Source organism: Ictidomys tridecemlineatus, chromosome 5 (genome assembly GCF_052094955.1).
Source record: "Ictidomys tridecemlineatus isolate mIctTri1 chromosome 5, mIctTri1.hap1, whole genome shotgun sequence".
Taxonomy (NCBI): domain Eukaryota; kingdom Metazoa; phylum Chordata; class Mammalia; order Rodentia; family Sciuridae; genus Ictidomys; species Ictidomys tridecemlineatus.
This window is the reverse complement of record NC_135481.1, coordinates 160,921,663-160,940,672: the sequence shown is the minus strand read 5'-3', so window position 1 is coordinate 160,940,672 and position 19,010 is coordinate 160,921,663. Positions and strand designations below refer to the sequence as shown.

At 37.2% G+C, this 19,010-nt stretch overlaps 1 protein-coding gene across 8 annotated transcripts in view; it reads left to right on the top strand.

The window, feature by feature from the left end:
• The window catches only part of Macrod2 (mono-ADP ribosylhydrolase 2), a 1,956,002-nt gene that overhangs the window by 1,920,568 nt on the left and 16,424 nt on the right, over window positions 1-19,010 (top strand). For all 8 annotated transcript variants that reach the window (XM_078051387.1, XM_078051384.1, XM_040275965.2 and 5 more), the window contains one exon: window positions 12,513-12,590. In XM_078051387.1, the coding sequence (XP_077907513.1) occupies window positions 12,513-12,590 (78 nt within the window). The remainder of the gene's footprint in view (window positions 1-12,512; window positions 12,591-19,010) is intronic.

Below are 19,010 nucleotides of genomic sequence, written 5' to 3'. Positions count from 1 at the left end.
AGTGTTTGCTCTGGTGGTGCTAAAACTGTCAGAAGTCATACAAATGGTTAAATTCAAAGAAATTGAAAGATTAAGATCCCAGTATCTGTGATGGGACTTTGTGATGAGAAGCTGTGTGAACAGCGGGCTTCAGTTTAATACCAGGTGTGTTTGAAAATGTCTCCTAGTAGGAAAAATTCTATCATTTTTCTTTGAAGCTGAAAGAATTGGTGTTGAGGGGCTGTGACCAAAGATGGAATTAGCTTTAGCAGAACTGAACACACTTACTTCCAGTTCAGGGCCCCCAGACAGCCTTCCTCTCGTGCTTCTCTGAACCTGCATGTTATTCCACAGATGCAGTTTTCTTTCTGGGTATAGATTTGTAGTGCCTTGATCGTGGATTCGGTAATGTGCTAGGTTTTATTAAATGTTTGTAACAAATTACGCTGTTTAGGAAAGACATAATACAAAAAAAAAAAAAGGGCAAAAATCAAATGGAAACAAGAGCATAATTAAAAAGGAAGAGAATTAAATTATTTCTGATTGAAGAGCTTTAGCTGTAATCATTCAGTGTCTCAACCCAAGCAGCAGAGGTGCCTTCTTTACAGAGCCATAAGTGTGTATATAGTTTCTGAGGATTTAGTTTTGGTTATTTCTATCAGTAAATTCTTCTCTTATGAAAGAGTTCATGTAAAGAACCATTGAAAAGACCAAAGTTGTCCCCTGTGCAACTCCTTATGTAGTAAAGCCCTATTAGGGTAAAAGAATCAAGAGACTACTCTTGTTAAAAAAAAAAAAAAAAAATCTCTGTTCCCCAAGACCCTGCTGTGCATAGATTTTGCTGGTTGCAGTAAAGAAACAAAAGCCACAAAGGGTGTGTGATGGTGTGGGGGGAGGGGGGAGTTTTAAAGACACCCAATTTGTATTATTCCTGCTGTAAAGACCCTGATCTGAGAGGAGCTCTGGCAGCCCCCAGCAGAGAAGGCCTCCTTACAGTCCTCATTCCTGCCAAGCCCTGGGGATGGGGGATGCATAATGAGGCTGAGTGAGAATCGGATGCTTAATGGGGGCCTGGCAAAGGGAAAGAAAAAAAACCCATGTGTGGGAGGTGATCAGAATCCAGCTCAGGGACAATACCTGGGAGGGCTTCCAGGGTCATGACCACTTACAGAGAGGCCAACACTACCTTTATACTTCCAGGTGAAAGACCCCCGTTTCCCTGTCCAAGGAGAATCACACGAAACACTGGCTGCAAAAGCAAGAGGGGTTTATTGAGACACAGGCGCCTGCGGGTGCCCAGCAGAACCTCAGCCGGAGCTTTGGTGAACTGGCACACCGGGCTTGGGGATACAGAGATTTTTATAGGGTAAAGGGGCAGTTTAAACAATAGGTTAATTTTAAACCCAGCATATAGGCTACCTAAGGGGCAAAGTTGTTTTTCACTGTATGTTACTGAAAAAGAACCACATAAAAGCTACATATTTGCACTCTGGTCCTCCTGTCCCTGCGCATTCAGGCATGCCTTGGGACCTGGTCCTTTGTCCTTTCCCAACTGGCTACACCTAACTAATTATCTGAAAAACACCTCTGGTGCCTGCGTAGGTTTGTGACATGCCTCGGTGGTTTTGCAACTAGGCCTGACGTTGTTGGGCTGGGGTCTTTCACAGGGAGGGGGGACAACACAGTATGGAGGACAAGGAGGGGTACAAAGGGCCAGGCCCAAGGGGATCTGGTTGAAGATGTTAAGAACTGAGTTCTCCAGATACTTTATAAGCAGGAAGTCTTTCTACTTATCTAAATGGTTGGCATGGGTGTGAAACAGTTGAAAATGTCTTCTAGCTTGAACTTTATCCCCCATGGCCTAAGGTTTTTTTTTTTTTAACCTCCCACAGAAAAGAGGGCTCACTGTGCTTTGTGCTTCTGCAGCTCACAGCACACCCCTCCACCCCACAGTCAGTTGGTTGATGACTTCCTCTCTGGGCCAGCTGGTGAACTCCAGGAGGGCAGCGGTGTGCCTCACGCATTTTGTGTCTCCACACACAGGATAGGCTCTGAAATATCTGGTGGACTTTTTATTCTTTTCTCCTTCAATATTGGGTTTCCCTGTAGAGAAGAATCGACTGCCATTCTGACAAAAACTCAAGCATTTCCCAGCCATTCTGAAAAGGGACCAGAGGAAAGCATGTCGTCTGATTAAAGAATTTATTCATATTGGGGTCTCGTGCCCACCCCTCACTACCATCCTGCCTTTCATCTTCTAAGGGGAGCTTTGGGTTTTGATTAGGAAAGAATATTCCCAATTGATACACGAAGAGGTGTGCTGCCCTGGAAAGGGTCTTTTGTAGAAACACACAGATTTTCCACAAGTATGTCAGCTTAATCATTCATTATCTTGTAAAAGTTGGGCGAACATCGGAGGAAAAGACCACCAAGAGACTGTCTCATGCAACAGCAAAGGGTTTATTGGGAGTCCAGCATGCTGGGGCTCAGAGATCACTTGAATAGAGCAGTGAGCCCCAAGTACAACTTAAGCAGAGCTTATATACATTTCTTGGAAAGGGCAGGGACTTTGCATACAGCATAGCAAATCATCGCACACCGCGGGAAAATCAAATAACAACTCTAAAACATGATTAGCACATTCACTGGCGGAAACAGGTCAGGTAGGGGTGATTGGTCAGTACAAAGAAAGGTGTACATTTGAACTGATTGGTCTGAGCCCTGAGGTGTGTACGTGCTGAACTGCACGGTTTCTGGGAGGGGGTGTTTTCGTAGAGCAGCCAGATAGAGGAGATTTCAACATACATCTAGTGGGCATTTCCGGGAATTGTTTTTAACTTCTACAGGAGTTTCAGGTTCCAGGAAAACAGAACTTAATCTTAAATCTTATCCTTTACATCCCAATCTCTTTTAACCTTTCAATCTGATAGGGCAAAGGGAGTCACAGAAGTCTACAGTGTTTGTCCAAATGACAGAGCTACAGTGGTCAAGCAGCAGCTTTAGAACTGAGACTTTTGGAGGCAAAATGGCCGAACAACAAATGGTTTAAAATTTCATTGTACTTTTGTCCCAAAGACCACGGACTAAGTGTAAATGAAGTGTATCAGTTTGCTTGGGTTACCATGATTAATACTATAGATTGACTAGCTTAAACAACAAGAATTGGTTTCTCAGTTCTGGAGGTTGGAAATCCAAGATCAAAGTGCTACTTGATTTGCTTTCTGCTAGGGCCTACTCCCTGTTTCATAGGCAGTTTGCTTTCTCACTTGGTCCTGAGAGAGAGAGAAAGAGAAAAAACATGCCCTGTTAGGGTCCCATCCATATGGTCCCATTTAACTTCATTTTCATAACGGCCTTGAGTACCATAACATTGGAGGTTGGGGCTTCAACCTATGAATGTGGGGACAGGGAACAAACATTCAATCTATTAAATCCATTCAAAAAATACTCTTGACATGGGAGGTTGAGGCAGGATCACAAGTTCAAGGCTAGTCTTAGCAATTTAGCAAGACCTGTCTTAAGAAGGGCTAGGGAAGTAACTCAGTGATAGAATACCCCTGGTTTAATCTCCAGTTTTATTTTCTTTTGTTTTGTTTGGCAGGGTGGGGGTGGGGGGGGCGAGGGTATTCTTCAAACCAACTGTTGGCAAAGGCCAGGGACATGTGATATCCATCCATAGCAATAACCAGAATCAAGAATGCACAACTGATATTGGGCTTAGGTGGTGTCACATTTCAAAACCTCACTCGCCTCCAAAAATAACAGCATCAAGAAAGAGAGGCAAAAAGAAAACATCAACGAAAGTACAGTTATCAAACAAAAGAAAGGGCTGGTAACCAGCAAAGGAAAGGCACTTTCCAGAAATGAAAAAGGAATGAACCTCGTATTGTCCCAACCCATTTCCTATCTTTGCAGGCTCAGAAATAATCCTGAATAAGTCACCACTTAACTTCTTCAACTAGTAGAGGAGCAGCCCAGGGGAATTTCCCAAGAGCATAAATTCAGCCATGAACACCTTTTATTCCTCCTTTCCCCAGAGAGACAGGAAAACCTGGCTCTCATTCTCCATTTCAGTATCTCCTACTGGGAAGAAAATGGAAAAGGAGAGGCAAACCAATAACAAATGCCTTGAACTAATTGTCTTTAACAAAAACTTCAAATACACACACACACAACCAGAAATTTCATCAAAAAGAAAACAAGAGAAAATACGTAAAGCAAGACCTTAGTGTGTGAGCATGAAGCAGAGGGAAGAGGTGCCCCCAGACCCCTCCTTCCATGAAGGAACTTCTCTCCTAACGCCTTCCCCCTGGAGTCTGCAGAGTTGGTCGCTTTTCAGTTTGAAAAGATGAAAGAAAAAAGCAAAGGAGAATAGAAAAGTTCCCAGACTAAGTCTTTCTCTTGAAAAGTTTGAGTCTTATATTGAATTGGGGAAAAAAAAATTCAAACCCTCAAAGAGCTCCCCTGCAAGATGACAGGTAAAATAGTGCAAAGTGGGGTGAACCTGGGTGACTGTGAGATATGTTCCACACTTGAGAAATTCAACACATAAGTAGATGCTTGGGCTGCTTTAATCCTCCCCAAGAAAACTTCCAAAAGAAAATGCTTCCTGTAGGCAGCTCCTGGAGGACCACAGATACTGGTCAGAAGTAGGATGTACAGGCCATGCTCATCACCCAAAGAAAAACAAAAACAAAAACACACATTTAAGCCATAACAGAGAAAATGCAGGAAGGAAGCAAGTAAATAAGCATGTAAAAGACAAAAATGAAAGAAAACATAACCCATGAAAAAAGGTTAAAATTTGCTGAATTGATGATCTAATGGGCCAACCATTTTCCAAATGTCATACAGAAATCTCACCCCAAAACACAACTCTGATAAGTTAATAAATTGTCCAGTTATGTTGGCATCCCGTTTTAAAAACCTGAAATATTTAATATTGATTTAATCTTAAAGAAAAATCTTAAAGTACAGACAAATGACAATCCAGGAGAAAATATTTGCAACATATTGCACAAAGAAATTTAATTTTCTTAATGTATGAAAATTACTTAAAAGTTAATAAGGAAACAAAATAAACAACTGAAAAGAAAAATTAGTAAAACCAAAAACAGAGAACCAGAGAAAGAGGAAAGAAAAGTAACCTCACTCATAATGTAATACTAATCAGAACAGGAAGAACTTATCCATTTTTCTCCCTGGAATGTTTGAGGATATTTAATGCTAGGAGACTGTGGAGAAAACATTTTCATGCCCTGCTAATTGGGTCCCAGATTGCTCTCACTTTTTCAGAAGGCAATTTTGCAACATCTATGAAATCTAAAGATGTACATACATTAGATCCAGAAATCCATAAAGAGTTTATCTTAGGGAAATGTTCACAAAATTTGCCAAGATTTAAGCACAAGAATATTCACTGCAGCCATTTGTAAAATAAACAGTATAGAAACAATATAGAAATAGTAGTAGATACCAATCCTGTCTAACAATACTTGGTCTGGTCAAAGAAAGTATAGTATATCCATATCTATGCAATGAGATAGTGATATATATTGTTGTGGAATGATCACTGATATACATTAAAAATATATTGTAAATATGCATTAAAATTATTAAACTATAATAATCTAGGTACTAATATTAAATCTTAAAATAATGAAGTGTGTGGGCTGGGGATGTGGCTCAAGTGGTAGCACGTTCGCCTGGCATGCATGAGGCCCGAGTTCCATCCTCAGCACCACATACAAACAAAGATGTTGTGTCCATGGAAAACTAAAAAAATATATATATTAAAAAATTCTCTCTCTCTCTTTCTCTCTCTCTCTTAAAAAAATAAAAATAAAAATAAAATAATGAAGTGTGTATACATTACATTTATATAGAATATGAAAAGGCCACACTGCAGAAAACATAACATGATCAGTGTTTTATATAAATGAAGAGATGAGAGGGGCCCAGTGGAAAAGATTAGATTGTATGCATTGTTTTTTTCTGGAAGGCTTATAGGAAAAAAAAATGTAACATGAAGAGAGTTGTCCAGGGTTGCTTTTCATTAGCATTTTTCTGAGAAGTTTAAAGTTATGTATAAGTGTTTTGTTTCTTAATATCACTAGTCTTATTTAAGGATTATGCTTTGTGATTTTTTTCTATCTTCATTTGTACTTAGAAATAAATGCATGCCTTTAAAAAATTGATCCATATTGCATTAAATTATAATTCATTTAAATTAATTAAGTCTTCATAAAATGTAAAGATCTCCATAATAACGAATCAAAATCTGGCAAAGAAATGAAGAGGGGAGAGAGGAAGAGAGAGGAGCAAGGCAGGGGCAGGGAAAGAATAAGGATGCAGGATGGATGGGAAAAGAAGGAGAGGAAGAATCTAGACACCCTACAATGAAAGGTAAAAATCAGAAGAGACCTTTGAAATTCGGGATGGTGGATTAAAAGCATCCGATTTATTCTGAGTGACTATGGTTAAAGAATTTAAATGTTCACTTTTAATGAAAAACAATACATTTTTGGCACTTACAGCCCATTTCTAATAAAAAATGTAAAGGCTGAAAGAAAAATAGACATATTAAAAATTTATATCTGAAATGTGATTTTTTTTTAATGGAAGACCAATTTACCTTTAGTAAATTGAGAGGAGTCTTTTCAAAGCCAGAATAAACAAGTACAACATTATAACTTTAATATTTACCTGTTCCTCACACAGAATGTAAGAAAGCTAAGAAATACTGAAAAGCAATGTTTTCTGAGATTCCGTATAGTTTAAGAATGACTTTTTCAAGATAATTTTAAATAGTGTTGGTGACTTGATTATCAGATCAGTTTATCTCATTATAACATACTGTAACAGAGAAATTCAAACCCTCTCCAAGTCCTGTGTTCACATTGACACTCTGTCCTTCCTCATTAAATTGGTTGTTGATCTCTTTTCACTTAGCTGCCCTTGGATTCTAGACCTAGATAGTGAACTTGGCATGTATTGTAAAAGAAGGTCTATTTGAGCTCATCTTCCCTAACAATCAGTAGATTAAAAAGGACTAAAGTCTCTTAAGTTGTAAATTGGCATCTATGCATGTGGAATAACAGCATTCGCCCATTTGAGCTTGAGAGTTAAATGTATGTGACAAATGTCCTAAGCTCTTCCATTGTGTACCATTAGAAGTCAATGAGGTTTGGACTGTTTATGGAGCTGTGTACATTAATTAATTCAATTTCTCAAAGCTTCAGACCAAATCAGTTATTGATTAGTAGATGATTTTAGGTAATAAGAGATTAGCACATTTATTATGTATTTACAAAACAAGCATAAATCATGCTTGTAATTTCATAGCTATAAGAAATGATGTTAGGAATGAGCCCATTAAACATACATTCAGTGGGTTTGTTAGCTACATTTCATTGGCCAAAGCAAATTCATGGCCAAACCCAACACCAAGGGACAGTGGAGTAGACTTCCCTGAGGGTTGCAGATTGGAAGTGAACCTTCCTGAATAATAATACTAATTACAGTAATAGTGAAATCTGAACACAAGCCCTAAGCACCACACCCATCATTTCACCAGTACAACTGCATTCTGAGAAATTATTATTTGCAATTCTATTTGATGTATGGAGTTTATCATCAATACAAATCTCAGAACATCTTAAAGGATCCTTTGATATCTTTCCGTGCTTACATATTTTAAAATCTGGCTACCTGCATTTTGTATACATCTTGGTATCTTGTGGAAAGACCTGCTTCATTTATTGCAATGTCACTGATCTACTAAAGGTTGTTATAATCAAAGGTTTGAGAGGTAATTGAAAATGGTATTAAATGTTCCAAGCTCAATTTTAGCATCTTTTGTCTCCTGCTAGGAACCCTGAAATTGTTTGTGTTCCAAGCAGCAGCAATCAAAATGGGGGGAGGGTCAGGCAAACTGAAATAAATAGGCTATCGAGGCAGTTTTTATTTTGATCAGATTCTGTTGTCCATGCCAAATGGACTCATTTCTCTGGGGCACTCAGTTGCATAGCCCAGCAGGAGAGTAGCCCCTTAGGGTAATACCCGTTCCACATGCATGTCAGAAAAACAAATGTCTCTCATTCTCCCTTTTTTCAAATACACAACCACACTTGTGCACATATACATATGGCTATGCAAATTTACACAGCATGCCAGTGCACATATTCATGGCACGTGTACACATATTGTACATGTAAGATATAAAATAAAAAATACCTACAGACAGACCTTGAGTTGAAAGTGGATCTAATAGACACTGCTTTACTCTGCTTTGGGAATGTAGTAGTAGGTAGAGCTACAACTTTGATTTCTGCTCTTCTCTTTGTTTTGGATCTCATACTTGCCACTGCATCTCATGTTAATTATGTTTCATCACAGTGCAAAACCTTAGACTTCTCACACATTCCATTGGAAAATAATGAGGTTAAAAGGACAGGCATAGGGCAAGCATTTTAAGAATTTAATGTTTTCTGATTGCCTTTTGGATTTTTTTTTCTTTGTTTCTCCTACTTTTCCCTTCCTCTTCGCTTTTAAAAGTGTTTATCATTCTTCCTTTTCACTGAGTATCGTGTAATAAACTGACATCCTGCCTATTTGATAGAAAGTTCTCCATGCTGCCAAAGGGGTTTCTCCATTGATTGAAGGATTTCCTGAATAAATTAGCCACAGGTTCCTCTTGATCCCATCAAAAACAAGGACCCTAAGAAGAAAGTCAAGGAAGCCATATTTAAGTAGAATTAGGCTTATTAATTTTCCTTCCATAGTAATCATTTCTTATAAAAAGTAACAATGTTTTAATTCTGATGGCATCCTATAGAAGTAAGGAGTCAAAAAATATAAAGTTATTTTGCTAGTTAAAAAAAAAAGTGAAGGCTTTAACATGCTCTGAGATTTGGTAGAAGTCATTTTAAAAAATCCAGTGAAGAGCCAAAATATCCTCTTTAGAAATATGCCTGTATATCTATCTGTATCTTACTCATTTTCAATTGGGTACTCTCTTTTTATGTTATATTTATTTCTTTAGGTATTCTGTGAAAGAGGCCATTGCACTTTCTTATGTTGCGTTTTGATGGATTTAAAATTGCTAATTTTAATGTTTTACAGGTTGCCAGAGTTTTCCTTAATGGTTAGTGGTTTTTTTTGTTGTTGTTGTTCTGAAAAGAAATGTTTGTCTAATGATGCACAGATCTTTATCTATGTTACATTTATAAGTCTACCTGGAACTTATTTTTGAGTAGTGGAAATGATTCCTTCAGTGTAAATCTACTGATAAGTTTTCTTTTTTCCTGAAATATTTTTTCTTTATTTGAAATTCAAATTTGATGAGTTTTTCATTTTTGTTTTTGTTTGTTTGTTTTTGGTGGGGGGAAGTTATAGAGTTTTAATTTCTTTTAGTACTTAAAATATTCTATTGTATTGTCTCTGAATTCCATTATTTTGTTACAAAATTATCAACAACCCTTATGTTGATATTTTAAAGTTAATGAGTATTTTTCACTAGATAATTTGAATTTCACCCTTGGTTTTCAACAATTTTTATGATGATTTGCCCAATTGAGGTTTGTTTTGTGTTAATTTTGCTTAGTGTTATAACACCCTTGAAACAGTGATCTGATGTTACATCATCCATTAATTTTGTCATTATCTCTTAAAATACTGCATTTGACCCACTACACAAAGGATAAATCCTATTTCTTATATCTATTTTTTACCTGTATTTTAGGCTTTGCATTATCTTTCAGTTTCCTAATCCCCTCTTCAACTGTGTCTACCTACTATCAAATCCCCCTATTAAATGATATTTTTTCAGTTCTAGAATTTTCTTCTGACATGAATAGGGCCCAGTTCTCTGATAAACTTCTTTGCTATTAAAATTTTTCAATTTGGCATCCAGTTTCTTATACACATTAATCTTATTTTCGTTGTGTCTAAAAATCTGAATGTCTGATATGTGTCTATAGGTTGTCTTTTTATTCTCAGTTTTCAGTGATTTGTTCTTGTAAAAAAATGCCAGTTATTTTTTTAATTGATGCAAGACATTTTGTTTGAAAAACCATAGGCATAACCTGAGGCTTGAAGTTTTTGTTTTTGTTTTGTTTTCTTACTTACCAGAGTACCTCTTTGTTGGTGGGCCCTGGTCTTTAATTTTTGCCTCCCCTAAACCTCAAAAACATTTGGAAGCTGTCTTCAGTTTGTTGACATAGGTAGAATGTCAGCTACCCTTTGCATCTCTTTGAGTTTGTTCTGTATTTATGGCTCTCTGGTGCCTTAAAAGAATTGTTTTCAATAATCTGTCCAGCATTTCTAGCTTTTCATGGTAAGAGGGTTATTCTGAAACATGACAGTCAACCTTAAGCAGAAATCTTTCTCACTGTAATTCTAATTTGCATTTCATTCACTGTTAGCAAAGGGAATCATCTTTTCACATGTTTACAAGCCATTATTACTTCTTTTATTAATTGCCTATGGAGCCTCTTACACATTTTCCTATTAGTTTGTTTCTATTTTTAGAAGCTCATATTGTTGCTATTATTAACCCCTTGCCTCTGATAAAACACAAATATTAATATTTAATTTGTAACTTAAAAAATATTCCTTGTGGTATTTTTGCATCCAAAAGCTTATTATGGCCGGGCTCGGTGGTGCTTGCCTGTAAACCCAGTGGCTTGGGAGGCTGGGACAGGAGGATCTCAAGTTCAAAGCCAGCCTCAGCAAAAAGCAAGGTGCTAAACAATTCAATCAATGAGACCCAGTCTCTAAATAAAATACAAAAAGGGCTGGGGATGTGGTTCAATGGTCGAGTGCCCCTGAGTTCAAATCCCTGCTACCTCCCCACCCCTACAAAAAAAAAATTATTAATTTTATGAAATAAAATATTCCCATTTTTTCCTTATTACTTCTATGTTGAGTCAGATATAGCACAGCCTATATCTATCAGTATATATCTATATCTATCAGTATATTCTGTAATTATGTGTAAAAGGTTGTGTTGATGCCAATTCTAGTGTTAACAAGTTCAGTTGGATGTTTTAAACTTTGTTTTCCTTTTCCCAACCTCATCCTCAGGGACTAAATGGAAAGAACACATGGACAGCTATTTTCATGTAATCCTTCAAGGGCTTTAGGAGTTATATTCTCTTTCTCATATTATCATTTTCTTGATTTATATAATCTCATATTGTTGATGTTACTCTATTCTATGTCTCTGAATACATACATGTTTACTTCACAGTTTCCTTTACACTCAACGTAAAAATCTATTGGGCATCTCCACTTAAATCATCTTTGACTTTAGACCTCAAATCTAAATTTATTTTCTTTGTCTTTTCCCACTGAGCAGCTATTTTGTCTTCAATTTCTGACCTCTCTACCATCCATCCACCTGGGCAAGGAGCTCAGTCACTTTTGAGTCAAACCTCTTGACTGTGAGCTCCAGTTACTCAAGGGCACACATTTTCCATAATGAAAAGATTGAAAAGGTTATAAACTGGATCTTTCCCATCCTTGCATCATTCTCACCAGCAGGCACACCACATTTAACATTATCTCTGCTTTTGTATTCACATAATGAAAAGAAATATGAAAATAATAAAAATGGGAGTTCGTAACCCACTTGAATCAAACTGTGAAATATGATATATCAAGAACTATGTAATGTTTTGAACAACCAACAATAAAAAAAATTTTTAAAAATTTAAAAAAAAGAAAATAATAATAATGTAAAGTAACTATTTTTCTAGGGTTTTACTTCTATCTGTATTTGCCAATATCCTTATTCTTTAAGTTAGGAAAACATAATAGATATTGTTAACTAAAAAGTAAGAGACAATTGTCCTTTTGAATATATGGAAAAATCTTCATAATATTAAAACACATCCTGTCACTTCTAAGAACGGCTATATCTTCTGGCACAGTAAATGGATGACATACTTTTGAAGTTGATAGAGAATGATCAGAACTTCTGATTGGATACTCCACAATTCACAATGGCAACAGCTAAGGTCTCCTAGGGAGGCAATAAGTCATTCATTTGTTGGAACAATTAACAACAACAATGAAAATCCTTCAGTGTCAGGAGAAAGAATTCTTCATTTTTCAGGCATGCCTAAGGCAAAAGAGGCTTTTGTTTCTTTTGTTTTGTTTTGTTTTGTTTTGTTTTTCTTTCTAATCAAAGGTTAAATGATGCACACATAGAGAGTATCCTAAATTTAAATTGAACATTGTGCTGATTAAACCACTTTTTTTTTCCTTTGATGCTACCCGACTTCTGATTTAATAAGTTGTGTGTCTGTATGTTTGCGATTCTCTCACAAATTAAAAAGAACTTGGAAGATGGCTTTAAAGTATTCTAGCAACTCAACCCACTATTTCCTCCTTTAACCTTCTCTGCAAAAGAAGTTGAATCCCAGGAGTATTTTTAAATTTAAGAGGGCAATGGAGAGTGACAGAACAATTGGCAGTCAGGCTGTTATAGTTCTCTATTAATCAGGGACTATCTTATTCCCCTCTTTCAGTTCAAGGCGCGGACACACCTACAGAGTCTGTGAAAAGTCAAGGCTCCAGTGACTCAGAAAACACTACAGGTCCTGATGGTAAGATTCTGAGCTTTCTGAGCTCAGATTATACATGTGGTATGCTTTCTGTGTGATCTGGGATTAAGGGAGCTCTCTGTTCTATGAATCAACATATTCAATGAGAACAAAGTAAATTTCAAAAGCCATACATTACTAGAAAATAATAAAAAATAATGGCAGCCCCCATTTTCTTTTTACCACTAACTGTTTTACAACAGCACATGACTTGGTTTAAACATACCTTGCAATACTGAGGCCACCAGTGGGTAATGCCACAGCTGGACCCGGTCCTTCATGGAAACATCACTCACTTCTGTAGAAGGTGCTGGCTTTGTAGTTACCCAGGCCTCACTTGGCATCCAGATGAGCCCTTGAGCTTATCCAGATGAGCTCTTGGACCATCCCTGTTAAACTCACTATATCACAACAGGTTCCTTTGCCAAAAACACAGTGACTCTTTAAGGACACCTTAAAAATTTACAAAAACCATCCTTTATTCGCATGTAGTTTTGAAGGCATCTGTGTTGATCCGTATTTTGTCACTGCGACAAACACCTGAGATGAGCAACCTCGAGGAGGAAAGATTTATTTTGGTCATGGTTTCAGAGGTTTTAGTCCTTGGCTGGCTGGTTCCATTGCTTTGGGCCCAAGGTAAGGAAGAGCATCCTGGCAGAAACGCATCATGAAGGAATGCTGTTCAGCTCATGGCAGCTGGAAAACAAAGTGAAAGAAAGAGATCTGTACAAAATATAGTCCCTAAGGGGCATGCCCCTAATAGCCTACTTCCTCCAACAGTGCCCCATCTCTCTGTAGTTTCCGCCACCTCCCAGTAGTCCATTCAGCTATGGATGGATTACTCCACTGATGAGAATAACCTTCATGATTCACTCGCTTTCCACAAGGTTCACCTCTAAACATTGCTACATTGGGGACCAATGCATGTGTCACTGCAGGGGACACTTCATATCCAAACCACAATCACATCTAAAGATTCTGAGCCCAGATACACCCCTACGGCCCACCATTCCACTCTCAATTCCTCTGAGATAACTTGTTTAGATTCCACATGAGTGAGATCATGTGGAACTTGTCTTTCTGTTCCTGGCTTATTTCACTTTGATGTAATGGTCTCCATTTTATACACGGTGTCACAAATGACAGGGTTTCATTCTTTTTTATGGCTGAGTAGTATCCTGTTGTGTACACATATCACATTTTCATCAGATGATGGACACTTCTATTTCTTAGCTATTGTAAATAGTGTTGTAATGAACATGAAAGTACAGATGTCTCTTTTTAAAAAAAATTTTTGGTCATTATAGATGGACAGAATGCCTTTGTTTATTTTTATGTGGTGCTGAGGATTGAATCCGGTGCCTCATACCAGCTAGGCCAACACTCTGTCACTAAGCTATAGCCCCCGCCCAAAGATGTCTCTTTAACATACAAATTTGATCTCCTTTGAATATATACCCAGTAGTGAGACTGCTGGATCATATGGTAGTTCTATCTTAAAATATTTTAGGAACTTCCATACTGGTTTTCATAATGGCTATACTAATTTATATTCCCACCAACGTTGTGCAGGGGTTTCCTCTTCTCCACATCCTCTCCAGAATTTGTTATCCTTTAGATAACATCTATTCTTACTAGGGTGAGGTGATATCTCATTGTGGTTTTTATTTGTATTTTCCTGATTATTAACGATATTGAACATTTTTCGTATATCTGTTGGCCATGTGTGTCTTCTTTTGAGAAATGTCCATTTATGCCCATTTCTCATCAGTTTTGTTTTGCTGTTGAGTTTTTGGAGTTCCTTCTATATTGTAGATATCAATCCTTTGTCAGATCTATACTTTGTAAATATTTTTGCCTATCTGCAGGCTGTCTCTACACTATTACATTTTCAAATGATTTGTGTAGCTGGTAATAGGTATGATTTTCTTCTTCTGCATGTGGATATCCAATTTCCCCAGAACCATTTATTAAAAAGACTATGCTTTTGTGCAATGCATTTCTTAGCACATTTATCAAAAATCAGTTGGCTGTGGGTATGTGGATACCTTACTTCTGGGCTCTCTAGTCTATTTCATTGTTCTGTGAGTCTGTTTTTATGTCCAAACCATGCTATTTTGATTTACAACTGTGTTGTAGTGTGTTTTTAAATCGGGTAGTATAGTACCTTCTACTTTGTTCCTTTTGCTCAGGATAGATTTAGTTATTTGGGGACTTTAGTGTCTCCATATAATTGTTTCTCATTCTGTGAGGAACATCGTTGATATTTTGACAAGTGATTAAATTGAATCTTAAAACCACTTGGGGTAGTATGGACACTTTAACAATATTGTTTCTTCTAATCCATGAATACAGAATGTCTTTCTACTTTTTGGTGTCCTCTTCAATTACTTTCATCAATATTTTTAGATTTTTTTCATTGTATATATCTTTCACCTATTTGGTTAAATTTGTTCCTAGGTATTTTATTTCTATAGCTATTACAAATGGGATTGCTTTCTATCTCAGATTATTTGCTGCTGGTGAACAGCAATACTACTAATTTTTATATGTTGATTTTTATATCCTGAAATATTGCTTAGTTACTTCTAATAGCTTTTGGGTATGTGTTTGGAGTTTTATGTTTTATCTGTAAACAGTGACAATTTCATGGCTTTTCCAGTTTGGATACCCTTCATTTCTTCCTCTTGCTTGACTGCTCTGGCTTCCAGAATTACGTTGAATGAAAGTGATGGAAGTGAATATTCTTGTCTTGTTCCAGATTTTACATAGAAAGCTCTCAGGATTTCCCAATTCAATATAATGTTGGCCATTGGCTTAATAGAAATGGTCATTATTTTGTTGAGGTATGTTCCTTGCCTATATAATTTGTTCAGCATTTTTAGCACAAAAGAATTTTGAATTTTATCCAATGTCTTTCCTGCATCTATTGAAATTATAGTTTTTGTCTTTCATTCTTTTGACATGGTGTATTACATTTTTTGATATGCACATATTGGACCTCTTTCCCTCTCAATCCCACTTGATGGGGGTGAAAAATCTCTTTAATGTGCTACTGTTTTCAGTTTGCTAGATTTTGTTGAGGATTTAACATCTATGTTTTTCAAGGATATTAACCTGTGGGGTTTTTTTTCTTCTTTTATTGTTGTTGTTGTATCTTCATCTGTTTTGGCATTAGGGTAATGCTGGCCTCGTAGATTGTGTTTAAAAGAATTACTTCCTCTTTTTTGGAATAACTTAAAGAGAAATGGTATTAGTTCTTCTTTAAATGTTTTGTAGAATTGAGTAGTGAAGCCATCTGGTCCTGGGCTTTTCTGGATAGGAGCCCTGGTTTTTTTGTTTTTGTTTTTTAATTAGTGATTCAATCTTTACTTATTATTGGTTCTGTCACATTTTTCCATGATCAAATTTGGCATATATTTCATCATTTCTAATGCTCTTTTTTTATTTTTCTGGTATTACATATAATGTCTACCTATAAAGTCTTGAGTTTATGAGTCTTTTTCTTTTCTTAGTCTAGCTGATAATTTGTCTATTTTGTTGCTTTTCAAAGAATCAGCTCTTGATTTTGGTCTCCATTTATTTCTACTCTGATCATTATTTCTTTCTTCTAATATTGGGTTTGATTTGCTTTATCTTGAGGGATGAGAAAATAAGAATAAATGGTTATTTGAGAAATTTCTACTTTTTTTTGACAGCATTGACTGATCTAATGTTTCCTCTTAGTACTACTTTTGCTGAGTTCCACAGGTTTGGGTATTTTGTGTCTCCATTTTCATTTAAGAAATTTAAAAATTTCCTTCCTGATTTCCTTGTTCTACTGGTTGTAAGTTGTTTGATTTCCATGTATTTTTTTTTAATTTTCAGTCACTCAATATGATGAGAACTTGTTTTGTGGCCTATCATATCTGTCTTGGAGAATGTTCCATGTGCTGTTGAGAAAAAAAAATGTATATTTGGCAGCCCTTGGACAGAACGTTCTGTAGATGTCTGTTAGGGCTGCTTGTCCTAGGGTGTGATTTAACTGTTGATTTTCAGTCTAGATGATGTGTCCATCACTGGAAAGGGTTTTAAGAGCACCCACATATTATTATGTAATACAATGACGTATAAAAGGAAAATGTAATATTGAGTTTTGAATAAACTTTCTACTCTTTTGGCATTCTCAAGTCTTTCTTAAACCCCCAGTATTTGCTCTTTCAATAACCCATTTTTTCTCCTCCCACTGTATTTTCAAATAGCTTGTCTTTAAACTTTCTTCTATCCTATTTTTAATTTTTATAGTTCATGAATTTTTTAAAAAGTGTTTACATCTCTTTAAACTGTTGAAGTAGTGAGATGTTCTCTTCAAGTCCATCAAGTTTCCTTAAAACAGCTCTTTTAACTTCTAAGAGATCTCCCATACTGTGTACTACCTGGTTAGTTTCTGAAACCTTATTTTGAGTATTAAGTGAGGTCACAGTTTCCTGAAAAGTTCTTGATTCTTGTTGGCATGAGACATCGTCTAGGCATTAAAGGATTGGGTATTTATTATGTTCTTCCCAATCTCAGTTTGTGCTCATCCCAGTTCTAATCAGGATGGCTTGTTTCTATCAGATATTTTTCTGAGCCTATAGTTGCCAGCTCACCCAGTTTCAGATTTGATGGGAGTTTTCTATTCATGTGTTGTCACTGTTTCAGGACTAGAGAGTAATCCAAGCCCAGGTTTGTCCCAAATACACTGTTGGTATACTTTAAAGAAACAAACTAGAATATCTAGAAAGAGTGATGTATCCTCACAAGGCTTTACCAGCCAAAGTAGTCTCAGATGCCTTCTTCATAGTTACCAACCTGTGGTGGGGCACTACATGATTCAGCCCAACTCTGGGAAGTATCACCATGGATGGACCAGCCCCCAGCCCCTCTATCACACCTGTGGCCATCAAGCTCTGTCACACCCTGAGGATATAGTCTGCCAAGACCAGTGCAACACTGGGGGAGGTCCAAGGCCCACACTATGTGCTGCCTATCACATAGTGACCCAAGATTGTGTAAATAGAAGTCTGATAGACTGGAGCTATATGTCTTCCCTTGGCACTAGAGCTATTACAGAGGCTGGGTATACTGGCACACTTGTAGATTTCATCACCATAGTCCAGCACTAAGTCCCAGGGAAACATCTTATGCTTACTAACTAGTACTAACCCGGAAAATGCCATTTTGCATCTCACTGTGCTGTGCAAGGCTGCATAGCAATGGTGAATTCAGTGCTTTGGCTACCTGGCTGATGCTAAGCCGAGCTGTGCTTGATTCTGTTTCAAGGACATGCAGAGTCTCAGGTGCATTAGGGTAGGGTCCACATCACACCTGGCAGTAATGCAGTTCAAAATGAGCCTATCCTTCTGAAGTGTAGGTCTTTACCTGGTGCCGTGGAAGTGTCAGAGCTCTGTAAGCATTGGCTTAGTCATAGCTGTGTTGACCAAGATTGGGGGATGGATGGTAGGGAGAGTCTCTTGGTTACCAATGCAGGTGCTAAATCTGGGTTGCACCTGAGTCTCCCACCTTCAAGGACCTGGAGAGTCTACTAGGGAGTCCTTTACCAGCATTGTGCTGGCCTTGACAGGTTATGTACTCAGGATATGAGAAAATGCTTAGGTTTGGGGGAGGGTGCCACAGGCAACTCTTCTTGCCTTTTTCATTGTGTTTAAGTAAAAGCAGCCACTGTGGTCTCATCTCTCATCTGATTTCCTTAGTTCCTGTGAAGGCAGTTTAGTGTTTGAATGAATGTCCATCCTGAAGGATTTTACTCAGTTACCATCTTGCTTTGAGGTGTTTTGTTTTATTTTTAAGCTAAAGAAAAGTAAATTACTTTGTCATTCAGCCACCACTGGCTGAATTTTTCCCAAAGTAGTTTTAAATAAAATTTCTTATTGCAGGTATCTCCCACATAGTCCTACCTTAATTATAACCTCTTCTATACAAACTGATATTTTACTTATTTGAGCATGAAATGCTTTTTTATAGTGTTATGGTTTAAAGTATCTCCCAATACATTCCCATGTTAGGGACACGATATCCAATGTAGCCATATTCCAAAGTGAAACGATTGTAACCTCATTGTAATTAAACGGATTAAGCCATTTGATGGATTAATAACTTGGATGGTTTGAGTGGGTGGTCATTATAGGCAGTAGAGTGTGGCAGGAGGAAGTAGGTCACTGGGGGTGTGCCTTGGAGACTATATTTTGATCCTGGCTCCTTGTGCATGCTCTGCTTCCTGCCTGCCTTGAGTGGAGCAGCTGTCCTCTGCCATGCCTTACCTTGGGCCCAGAGCAATGGAGTTGGCCAACCATGCATGAGCCTAAAATAAACATTTTTCTCCTCAAACTCATTCTTGTTAGCTTTTCATTGTTGTCACCAAAATACTAACGTGCATAGTAACAT